The sequence below is a fragment of the Jaculus jaculus genome, chromosome 16 (genome assembly GCF_020740685.1).
Source record: "Jaculus jaculus isolate mJacJac1 chromosome 16, mJacJac1.mat.Y.cur, whole genome shotgun sequence".
In the NCBI taxonomy this organism is placed as follows: Eukaryota; Metazoa; Chordata; class Mammalia; order Rodentia; family Dipodidae; genus Jaculus; species Jaculus jaculus.
Window position 1 is genome coordinate 14,938,852 of NC_059117.1, and position 12,031 is coordinate 14,950,882.

The 12,031-nt window shown below is 48.5% G+C and overlaps 1 protein-coding gene across 1 annotated transcript; it reads left to right on the forward strand.

The window, feature by feature from the left end:
- The first annotated feature begins 3,698 nt into the window (after nucleotides 1–3,698).
- Mrps24 (mitochondrial ribosomal protein S24) lies at nucleotides 3,699–4,715 on the forward strand. Its single transcript, XM_045136162.1, has 3 exons — nucleotides 3,699–3,845; nucleotides 3,984–4,095; nucleotides 4,287–4,715. Exons 1-3 carry the CDS (start codon nucleotides 3,699–3,701, stop codon nucleotides 4,568–4,570), a joined length of 543 nt encoding a protein of 180 aa, XP_044992097.1. The 3' UTR covers nucleotides 4,571–4,715.
- The last annotated feature ends 7,316 nt before the right edge of the window (nucleotides 4,716–12,031 follow it).

Consider the following 12,031-nt stretch of genomic DNA (forward strand, 5'->3'; position numbering starts at 1 on the left):
AAGCCACAAGATCCTGGTTCCATTCTCCAGGACTCCATAAGCCAGAGGCACAAGGGGGTGCATGTGTCGAGTTTGTTTGCAGTGGCTAGATGCCCTGGCTCGCCCATTCTCTCTCCCCCTCTTCGTCTCAAAAATAAATAAATGTGACTATTGGGCTGGAGAGATGGCTTAATGGTTAAGGTGCTTGCCTGCAAAGCCTAAGGAACACTGGGTGACACAAGTGTCTGAAGTTCTATTGCAGTGGCTGAGGCCCTAGTGTGCCAATTCTCTCTCTCTGGAAAATTTAAAAAAGTAGCTGTTCCCTCTCAACACAAAGACCTATTCTCCAGGCTGTTACTGGAAAACAGAACTGCCCTCACAATTTTTGGGAACTCCCACCATTTTATAGGGGACAGAAGGCTGCCCTAGATGCAATGCCTGCATGGCAGAAGTGAGCAGAGGGAACCAGCTGCACAGCGACGTCCTCCCCAACGTCCTCCCAGCCCGCTGGCCATCATTTGAACCAGATGCTTGTCGAGCAACTCCGGCTCGGTCAGTTCTTCAGGCTAGAATTCCTGCCTGTCAGTTCAGCCTACTGGCCGTCCCCAGGGCTTACTGTCAATCAAGTACTGCCCCAGCTCTCCTTTTTCAAATCTGTGTTTTTGTTTTGTCCAGGTAGGGTCTCACACTAGCCCAGGCTGACCTGGAATTCACTATGTGGTCTCAGGGTAGCCTTGAATGCATGGCGATCCTCCTATCTCTGCCTCCCAAGTGCTGGGATTAAAGGGGTGAGCCACCAACGCCCAGCCCCATCTGTGTTTCCTGACCCTGAAGAAGTCAAGCAGCTGCCCGAGTGCCTCCCGTGTCTTGTTCTTTTATCAAATTTTCAGGAAGGTACCCTGGACTCTAGGCAATCACCTCACCCACTGGTTTGGAACCTTTTTGTTTCTTGAGGTAGGGTCTCACTCTAGCCCAGGCTGACCTGGAATTCACTCTGTAGTCCCAGCCTGGACTCAAACTCACAGCAATCCTACCTTTGCCTCCTGAGTGCTGGGATCAAAGGTGTGTCCTACCATGCCTGACTGGAACTTTCTCTTGAACCGAAGGCTCCGTCATGCCTCTTCTGCCAGCCTGGCTCCCTGGGATCCCAGGATGACCCACTGTTGCTCACATGGAATTTGTTACCTGTTGACCCTGTGGTAGATGCTACTACATGTGGTGAGCAGGAAGTAACACTGGAACTCTGTAAACCCAATCTCAGGAGACTTCTGAATGTTATAGGCTGTAAACTTTGATCTCTCCCTGGATCATTCAAGTAACACATTCTAAGATGTTGGTTCAGTTGAAGATAACAAACTTTTGTCTTTGTAAAAAATTTTTTAAATTTTTATTTATTTAGTTGAGTGTGACAGAGGGAGAAACAGGCAGATAGATAGAAAGAGAGAGAATGAGCGCACCAGGGCCTCCAGCCACTACAAACAAACTCCAGACGCATGCATCCCCTTGTCCATCTGGCCAACGTGGGTCCTGGGAAATCGAGCCTCAAACCGGGGTCCTTAGGCTTCACAGGCAAGTGCTTAACCACTAAGCCATCTCTCCAGCCCTGTAAATTTTTTTTTGTTCATTTATTTATTTATTAGAGGGCAGAGAATGGGCGCACCATGGCCTCTAGCCACAGCAAATCCCACAGCAAATGAACTCCAGATGCTTGTGCCACCTTGTTTCATCTGGCTTACGTGGGTACTAGGGAATAGAAACTGGGTCCTTAGGTTTCACAAGCAAGCACCTTAACCGCTAAGCTGTTTCTCCAGCCCTAGTTTTTTTTTCATTTTGGTTGTTTTTGTTTTTTCTTTCTTTCCCCAACAGAGCCACAGAAGCTGCCCTGGTGCTTTTCACACTGCAGGAATTTCATCTAGCATATTCCTGGCCCCAAGTTCAGGCATGGGAAACTCCTCTTACAATTGTTGAACATCTAGCTGAGTGTGGCTGTGCACGTCTTTAATCCCAGCACTAGCAGTAGGGAGGTAGGAGGAATGCCAAGAGTTCGAGGCCAGCCTGAGACTACATAGTGAATTCCAGGTCAAGACCCTATCTCAATACATCCCTCCACTCCTCCCACCCCTCCCCCCGCTAAATTTTTTGCTTCAAGCTATTTCTAAAATCTAAGACAGGGAATTTACAAATCCAACATTAAACTGGGAATTGTGGTATATATGCCTGTTTTATTTTTTTCTTGTTGCCATATAAAATATCTGGCAAACAGTTTAAGAAAGGATTTTTTGTTTTGTTTTTTGTTTTGTTTTTTGTTTTTTGAGGTAGGTCTCACTCCAGCTCAGCCTGGCCTGGAATTCACTCTGTAGTCTCAAGGTGGCCTCGAACTCACAGTAATCCTACCTCTGCCTCCCGAGTGCTGGGATTAAAGGTGTGCGCCACCATGCCCGACTAAGAAAGGTTTTATTTTGACTTACAGTTTGAAAGTATAGTCCGTCATGGTGGGGAAGGCATAGCAATAGATGTATGAGCAGCTTTTCATAGTGAGTTCACAGTCCGGAAGCGGAGAGTGATGGATATTGATTTTCAGCCAGTTCTTTTTATTCAGTCCAGACCCCAGCTCATGAGATGATGCTCTCCACAGTACAGTGGGCCCTACACCTCAGGTAACAATCTAGAGACTCCCTCACAGACATGCCCAAGGGTTTATCTCCTAGGTGATACTACTTCTAACTAACTTGACAAGAGTAACCATACACATAAACTATTTAATATATAGATCTGTCCATGGTCCAGACATAAGGTTCAATCTGAATTCCTAAGATATAGGTGTATACCCAGGGTTTTTAGCTTTCATTAAAGCTTGAAAGGGATGCAGGATTTAATAGCCACTCTGAGACTATACATAGTGCTATACATAGCACTCATGAGGCAGAGGTAGGAGGCTCACCAAGAGTTCGAGGACACCCTGAGACTACAGAGTGAATTCCAGGTCAGCCTGAGCTGGAGTGACACCTACCTCGAAAAACAAAACAAAAAAATTAAAAGCCGGTGTGGTGATATACTGGGTTGCTTGGCGTAGTGGCACACTCCTTTAGTCCCTACACTCGGGGGTTGAGGTAGGGGGGTTACTGTGAGTTCGAGGCCAGCCTAGGGCTGCAGAGTGAGTTCCAGGTCAGCCTGGGCTATAGTGAGACCTTGCCTCGAAAAAATTAGGACTGGAGCAATGGCTCAGCGGTTAAACCGCTTACCTACAAAGTCTAAGTGGCACGCGCATCTGGAGCTCGTTTGCAGCGGGGAAATTAGAAACGCCGTCTCAAAACAAACCCTGCAGACCCGCGGGGCTCGGGTGGGAGCGCGCGTGCTTGCTCCCCTCCCTGCAGACGCTGTCGCTTCTCCGCCCACCGGCTACTGGAGGCCGAACTTGTTCTGAGTTTTTCGAGGCAAGGTCTCAGGAACCCAGGCTGACCTGGAACGCCCTCTGCAGCCCCGGGCTGGCCTCGAACTCACGGTGACCCGCTGGCGCAGAGACGAACCCTGACGCGACTTCAGGTTGGGATGCGCGCGCAGGTCGAGACCGCGAGAGCCGCACCACGCAGGCGCGGCCCGAGCCCGCCACGCCCCGGGGCCAGGCGCCCAGACCCCGCCTCGCTCCCCGGCCGCGGACTTGCTCTCTTCCGGACGGACGGACGGACGGACGGACGCCGTCCCGCGCTGCGCCGGCCACGATGGCGGCGCTGGCCCGCGTGTCCGCGCTGGTGCCCGGGCTGAGCGGGGTCCCGGCGGCGGGCGCGCTCCGGGCTTCCGCTCACCCGCTCTCCGCACAGGGCCCGGAGCTGCGCCGCGCGCTGCGCACGTCCGCGCCCTGCGCCAAGGTCGGCGGGGCGGGCGGGAGGTCGGCGGGGCGGGCGGGGCGCGCGGGCGGGCGGCGGGGGCGCGCGGGCGGGGCGGGCGGCGGGGCGCGCGGGCGGGGCGGGCGGCGGTGACGCGCTCCTCTCCCTTCCTCCCCGCAGAACCGGGCGGCCCGGGTGCGCGTGGGCGACGGCAACAAGCCCGTGAGCTACGAGGAGGCGCACGCGCCGCACTACATCGCCCACCGCAAGGGGTGGCTGTCGGCGCACACGGGTGAGGGCGAGCGCGCGGGCGGCGGGAGCGCGGCGGCCGCGTGCAGGAAGTGGACCGCGAACGTGCCCCTGCCGCCGCAGAGAACGAGAAGGGAGGCGGGCGTCGCGGGCGCACCCCCTTGGACAGCAGCTCCGGGGTGCGAGCCGCTCCCTGCGCAGCAGCTCTTGACCCCCGCGGCGCTTTGCTTTCAGGGAACCTGGACGGCGAGGCCCACGCTGCAGAGCGAACGGTGGAGGACGTTTTCCTTCGCAAGTTCATGCTGGGCACCTTTCCCGGCTGCCTGGCTGACCACGTTGTCCTGAAGCGCCGGGCCAACCAGCTGGACATCTGTGCTCTGGTCCTGAGGCAGCTGCCAGCACACAAATTCTACTTCCTGGTGGGCTACAGCGAGACGCTGCTGTCCCACTTTTACAAGTGTCCCGTGCGACTGCACCTCCAGACTGTGCCCGCAAAGGTTGTGTACAAGTACCTGTAGAGGACGCCCCTTCTTACAGCAGGCTGTAGCCTGGAAAGGTGCGAAATGCTGGAAGGAACTGAAGGAGGACACAGTAAACGGCTGACCTCAGACCACTGAGACATCAGTTCCCGCTGCTATCTGTGAATAAAGTCATAGTGTCTTGCCTCTGTCCTTCCTTTTTGGTGACGGTGTCTTTGAGATGCCTCACGACCTGCGGGAGGATTCTTAGTATCAGAAATTGATTAGATAGGAATTACAGTTCAGTGAGCCTGAAGTCACTCTACCAGGCACTTTACCTGAATTACTTTGTTTTCTTTTAAGATGGAAAGATCCTGGGGGTGGAGGGATGGTTTAGCGATTAAGGCATTTGCCTGCAAAGCCAAAGGACCCAGGTTAGATTCCCCAGGACCCATGTTAGTCAGCTGCACAAGGGGGCACAGGTATCTGGAGTTCATTTGCAGTGGCTGGGGGCCCTGGCGCGGCCATTTTCATTCTCTCTCTCCTTTCTCTGTCAAATTAATTTAAAAAATAAAATGGAAAGATCCGTTTTGGGTGATAATAAAGTAAGGCCAATTTTGAAAAATGGGTATGGTCTATTTGTGCATATTTCCACTACTGCAATTCCTGTTCAGTTCACTCTGTGCCACCTACAAATAACTTGATTACACAGATGTTTACCATCTCTGTAGTTTTGCCACTTTCAAAATCTTTAAAGGAGTCCTACTCAGAAGTAAGCATGTGCCCTTTCCCGTTTCCTTGTATAAGTTAACAGTTTTTGCCATCTTCTACCTTACCAGCATTCTATTGTACCTCATTTCCACATACAAGGTTCGGCTCCAATCAGTCTTTGTAGAAAGGCATTTTTTAAATGTAGTGAGGACTGGAGGGATGGCTTAGTGGTTAAGGCGCTTGCCTGTGCAGCCTAAGGACCCAGGTTCGATTTCTCCAGTACCCACAGAGGTGCACCAGAGACTCCAGCCATTGCAAACTCTAGACGCATACAACACCATGTGCATCTGGCTTATGTGGGTGCTGGGGAATCAAACCTGGGCCCTTCGGTTTTGCAAGTAAACACCTTAATCACTAAGCAATCTCTCCAGCTCTTGGCTGTCTCTATATATCTCTCTATCTATCTTCTTTCTTTCAGAGAAAGAGGCAGAGAGAAGGAGATGGAGAATGAGTGTGCCAGGGCCTCCAGCCACTGTAAACAAACCCAGGCTGGCCTGGAACTCATGATCCTTCTGGGGTCAAAATTTGAAATTTTAGGAGTTTTCATGGAGACTCCCAAGACCCTCAAGTTTCACATTATTTTAAATGAGTTTCACTCAAAGACTGCTTTCTCACAGGTCCTAAGCTAACAGTTTGAGTAGAGCCCTTGTCCAAGCCTTGTCTATGTTTGACATTTGATGGGAATTCTAGTCAGCCATCATTGGAGAGGATAGGCTTGGAGGGTGTGGCTCAATGGCCTCTGGTCCTGAGGCATGCTGGCTCCTGCCCACCTTGTCACAATGGAGTCAAGATGTTGCTAGGTAACGAGATGCTGCTGCCTCCACCTGCCTGAGTGTTCTGCAGCTGCTGAGGCAGAGCACCTTTCGTTGGCCTCTTCTGATGGTGTTTGAGAGTAGGATAGCTTAGTATACGTGTTAATACTGGGGACTTGGGTTTGTAATATATTCTTATTGGGAGGGGCGGGGGTCTATAGATGGCGAGTGGGGTGGGGAGGGTGAAGACAAGCTGAACTGGGATCAGGGAGGCAGGTCTAGCAGGAAAAGGGGCCAGCGAGGCCACAGCCTCTACCATGAGGCGATTCCTGTGCTTTTGGCGCTGGGCTATACAACCAGAGGAGTCTGGTTTCCTGCCAGAGTACAAGCCCGTGGGGAAGATCCACAAAGCTGCCAGCCAGGGGGACGTTGACAAGATAGAGAGTCTCCTCTTGCTGAGGAAGTGCCATGTTTCCCAAGCCGACAAGAAAATGAGGTGAGAGCCCAGGAAGGGGCAGTTGGCAGCAGGCCCTGAGGCGGAGAAGCGTCCCTCCTGGGCTTGGCCCACAGGAGGGGAGAGAAGGGAACCCCGAGAGCTGCCGTGGCAGAGGATGCTGGGTCTTCTTCCGGGCCACAGGCTCCTCAGCACCTGCTCTGTGCACGCTGGGTGGGTCTAGACACCAGGCCTTCATCAGGAGAGCCACAAGCCAACCCTTAGCCGGTTTCCTGGTTCCGACACTCCTTTAACACCCCCTTGGTTTGTAGCAGTCTATTGGCAACCGAAAAGTGATGGATCTACCAAAACTGAGGAAGAATATGTCAAGTATATAATGGGGTTTCTGTACTTGTGCTTTTCAGTCTGGCATTCCTTTAGCTGAAGGTTTCTCCTACATCAGAGCAAGGATTATTGTGTTTAGAGTTGTTTTGCTATTCAACGCTCTTTACCTATACTTCTTTAGAGAAATCAAATTTACTGAAATGCCAGTGACTTGATGAGAACTGCCACAGACATGCTGAATATTGTGCAAGGATACTTGGATGTGTGATTACCCTTTATTTGTGTGTTAAGAAAAAAATTAAATCATGCCAATTACAGTTGAAAACATCAAGAATTAGAAGTGGCATTTCCATGTGAGAGGGGTTGAAATGTGTGATCAAGAGTAGTGTAGATAAGGGCTGGAGAGATGGCTTAGCGGTTAAGCGCTTGCCTGTGAAGCCTAAGGACCCCAGTTCGAGGCTTGATTCCCCAGGACCCACGTTAGTCAGATGCACAAGGGGGCACATGCGTCTGGAGTTCATTTGCAGTGGCTGGAGGCCCTGGCACGCCCATTCTCTGTCTCTCTCTGTCTCTCTCTGTCTCTCTCTCTCTGTGTGTGTGTGTGTGTGTGTGTGTGTGTGTGTCTGTCGCTCTCAAATAAATAAATAAAAATAAATAAATTTTAAAAAAGAGTAGTGAAGATAAGCATGGAGCTGCTGGCCCCCAAACAGTACTAGCAGGTAAGAGTGGAAAGAGCAAAATTAAGGTCACCATAGCTGTGTGAGATTAAAATTGAAAAAACAAAAAAACAAAAAACAAACCTTAGACTCATTACAACACATAATCTTTAAATCATATCTCAAAATAGGGCATGATTTTATTGTTGTACTTAGTTAAATGTTCATTAGCAGTAATAGTAGTGACTACAATATCTAATGAAGACTGAGCTGGTACGTGTTAGAAACAGTTCTCAGGACGTTCCACATATTCCCACTGAAGCACCACAATGGTTTTCTGTGATGCAACTATCATTTTCAATCCCCATTTTATGGACAAGGGAGGTAGTTATCAAGTTCACCACAAAACCAAGAAGTAGCTTTAAGTAACAAAGATGAAAGCAAAATTCCAGGGTCACGTGAGCCAAACCTCAAAGTCGTGCTCCTTGAGTTCAGCTTTGTCGGCAGGTGAGGACACAGCTCCTGGAGGCGCTTGCTTGCGTGCATGTGCCACAAGCTCACCTCAGCTAAGTAAATAAAACCACACAGAGCGAGACCCTACCTAAAAAATAAGTAAATAGCATAAATAAGTGAGGCAATACATACAATAGCATACTCTTTCTTCTGTATAAAATTAATTATATGTTCCTTAATGTTTAAAATTCCCTGGATAATTGTTTTTGGTATAATACTCTATATAATATTTTTAAAAGCCTTCTCATTTCCGCAGGACCGCTCTGCACTACGCATGTGCTTACGGCCATCCAGAAGTGGCAAGATTCCTTATACGGATGAGATGTAGCATCAATGCGTGCGATAGCGACCAGCGCACACCACTCATTAAGGTAAAGGGTGGCCAACACCCTCAGCGTGAGGTGGACGTGGCATAGGTCCTTAGAGCACCTCGCGCAGGCCTGTGATCTACCACGCTGGAAGCTGAGGCAGTGGGACGGGGAGTCCAACATGCTGGACTACTTAGGAACTCTGATTCCTTGCTGAGATATAGACAGCGTCTGAATTTTTTTTAAATCATAGAATAAAAATGCATTATGGCATTTATGCATAACTGTTGGGAGAAACTTGTAGAAAGCTTATCTGGAATTCATTGAATTGACCATCTGTTCCTTTGCCACAATCTGCGCAGGCCTCACAGCACCAGCATGAAGAATGTGTGAAGATCCTACTAGAAAACGGTGCGAATCCCAATGTTGCAGATGCCACAAGGAACACGGCTCTGCACTACGCGGTCTACAATAACAGGCCTGCAATAGTGACCACACTGATGGAACATAACGTAGATCTTGAAGCCAAAGCTAAGGTAAGGATTCCAGCTTTGTTTACAAAGTACTTGGTGAACATTTCTTCCAATGGTAACATGTGTGAGTCCATTTTCCACAAGGAACAATTCAATCACTCCCTGATTGAAGTTTCACATGAGTGTAACAGACTCTATGACAAGTATTAGAGAAAGAAATGGATAAGTTAAAGGTAAACAAATAGTTTTTCCAAATGTGTTTCAAAATTTAATAGCAATATTTTCACTATATTTTTTCCAAAGTTTTAAAATATCTTTTGGTTATTTACTTGTGTGAGAGAGGGGAGAGATAGAGAGAATGGGCACACCAGGGCCTCCAGCTACCGATGTGAACTCCAGACACACGCACCACCTTGGGATTTGCCTTAGGGGGGCACTAGGGAATCAAACCTAGGTCCTTAGGCTTCAAGGCAAGCACCTTAACCACTAAGCCATCTCTCCAGGACCCCAAAGATTTTACCAGTTAGTTAAAGCAAAATGGAAAAGCAAAATTTGTTCTGAGATCAGTCTTTCTCTAAAAATTCAGAAAAAAACAAAAAAAATTTTCATAAGAAGTTGAAATCTTGTTGGTGTTGCCAAGTAATAGCAGAGTGATTTAGCTCTCTGAGCTGAGGCTGAATCAGGCAGAATGGAAAATGAACAGAAATGTGTAGGCCAGATAGGAAATTAGATAATTCTACAATAGTATAAAAGAGGCTCATTTATTTATAAATGGACATAGGAAAATATTTTCTTTACCTAAGAGGATATTAATTCTTAGTTTAAGGAAGAAAATTATTGAGTTGCAAACATGACTGATCTTAGGACTTTGAGTCAAACCGACTAGAAGTGTAGATTACATGGAAAACAAAGGGAAAATCAAATAATTTCTGGCACAGTCCCCTCTCCTATCAGAAAGAGCCACTTAAGTAAGAGTTTAAACTCTGCTGTCAAGTCTACATGTCTTGATGGCAAGGCGGTGCAGCTGTTAAGTATGATACCTGCACAGACATGAGGGCCTGAGATTGCCAGAGTTTGACTTGACAGAGCCCACATGAACGGCTGGGCATGGGCGTGCAAGACTGTAACCTCAGTCCTGGGGTGGCGATCAAGAGACCTTGGGAGGGCTGGAGAGATGGCTTAGCAGCAAAGTGTTTGCCTGTGAAGCCTAAGGACCCTGGTTTGAGGCTCGACTCCCCAGGACCCACGTTAGCCAGATGCACAAGTGGGCGCACACGTCTGGAGTTTGTTTGCAGTAGCTGGAGGCCCTGGCACGCTCATTCTCTCTCCCTCTCTCTATCTGCCTCTTTCTCTCTCTGTCTGTTGCTCTCAAATAAATAAATAAAAATAACAACAAAAAATTTAAGAGACCTTGGGAAAAGACAGCAAGACCAAAGTGCACCAATGTGCATGCCCCCCACACACAAGCAAAGAAAGGAACAACAACTTCAAAACCCCTTTTCCAGTGGAAGAGGAATGTAGACGAGGGAAGTGAAAGGCCTTATGAGGAAAGTATACTACGTCCATGTACAAAACTTATCATAAAAGAAACAAAAATGGAAGGGCAAAGTTGGGCGTGGTGGCACACGCTTTTAATTCCAGCACTCAGGAGGCAGAGGTAGGAAGATCACTGTGAGTTCAAGCCTAGCCTGGGCGAGGGCCAGATCCTACCTCCTAAATAAATAAATAAATAAGGATGAACAGACGAAATAGTCACTGTCTTCAGGGTTTATGCAGAAAAACATCATGATGCCAAAACGCCATGAGAACTTCTATGCTATGAACAAAATTCTATCTCCCGAGTGCTGGGATTAAAGGCGTAAGTGCGTTTTGGAGAGGACTAGTGTTCATGTGCCAACTCTAGGAAGAGGAGGTGGGTTTCCAAAGGAAAGAACAGAAAGTGTGAAAGAAAGGGCAGCTCAGAGAGGAGAGAGCGAGATTTCTGTTTTCTCATTCTCTACATTATATTATGTTTCTGTGCACAGGGTCTTTTCTAACATTGTCAGTTGACTTGAGGCCTATGTAATCTTGTGAGTTGTAAGTAAGTTCCTTTTGTCTATTCACAGGATGGCTTCACTCCACTTATAGCGGCCGTAGCAAATAACAATCTGCAGATAGCAGAACTTTTGCTAAGGAAAGCAAAAGTCAACACAATGGATGAACTGGGGAGGTATGGTTTATTCTGTCTGCGTGTATGGATGTGTGTGCAGAGGTGTCTGTCTGTCTTTGCAGTATGAGGTACATGCGTGTATGGATGTGTCTGTCTTTGCAGTATGAGGTATGTGCGTGTATGGATGTGTCTGTCTTTGCAGTATGAGGTACGTGCGTGTATGGATGTGTCTGTCTTTGCAGTATGAGGTATGTGCGTGTATGGATGTGTCTGTCTTTGCAGTATGAGGTACGTGCGTGTATGGATGTGTCTGTCTTTGCAGTATGAGGTATGTGCGTGTATGGATGTGTCTGTCTTTGCAGTATGAGGTATGTGCGTGTATGGATGTGTCTGTCTTTGCAGTATGAGGTACGTGCGTGTATGGATGTGTCTGTCTTTGCAGTATGAGGTACGTGCGTGTATGGATGTGTCTGTCTTTGCAGTATGAGGTATGTGCGTGTATGGATGTGTCTGTCTTTGCAGTATGAGGTACGTGCGTGTATGGATGTGTCTGTCTTTGCAGTATGAGGTATGTGCGTGTATGGATGTGTCTGTCTTTGCAGTATGGGGTATGTGCGTGTATGTGCCCATGCAGTGCCCCGTGCACTTGCACTGCTCTTCCACCCCTACTTTGAAGCACAGTTTCTGACTGGTCACTGATCTGGCCATTTTTCATGAGCCCCTGTGATTCTTAAGTGTCAGCTCCTCACAGGACTGGGGAACAGAGGAGCTTGGCTATGCCCATGCCCTACTGTCCATGTGAGTGACCTGAGAGAATAAAACTCAAGTAGTCTCTCAGACCTCCTCTGGTCCTCATACTTAAACAGGAAGTGGGAACTGTTCTTAACTGCTGAGCCACCTCTCCAGCCCTCATTTATTCTTTGTTAAAAAGAAAACAAGGGCTGGAGGGATGGCTTAGCAGTTAAGGCATTTGCCTGCAAAGCCAAAGGACCCAGGTTTGATTCCCCAGGACCGACATTAGCCAGATATACAAGGGGGTGCATGTGTCTGGAGTTCGTTTGCAATGTCTGGAGGCCCTGGCATGCCCATCCTCTCTTTCTCTCTCCCTTCCCCTCTTTGTC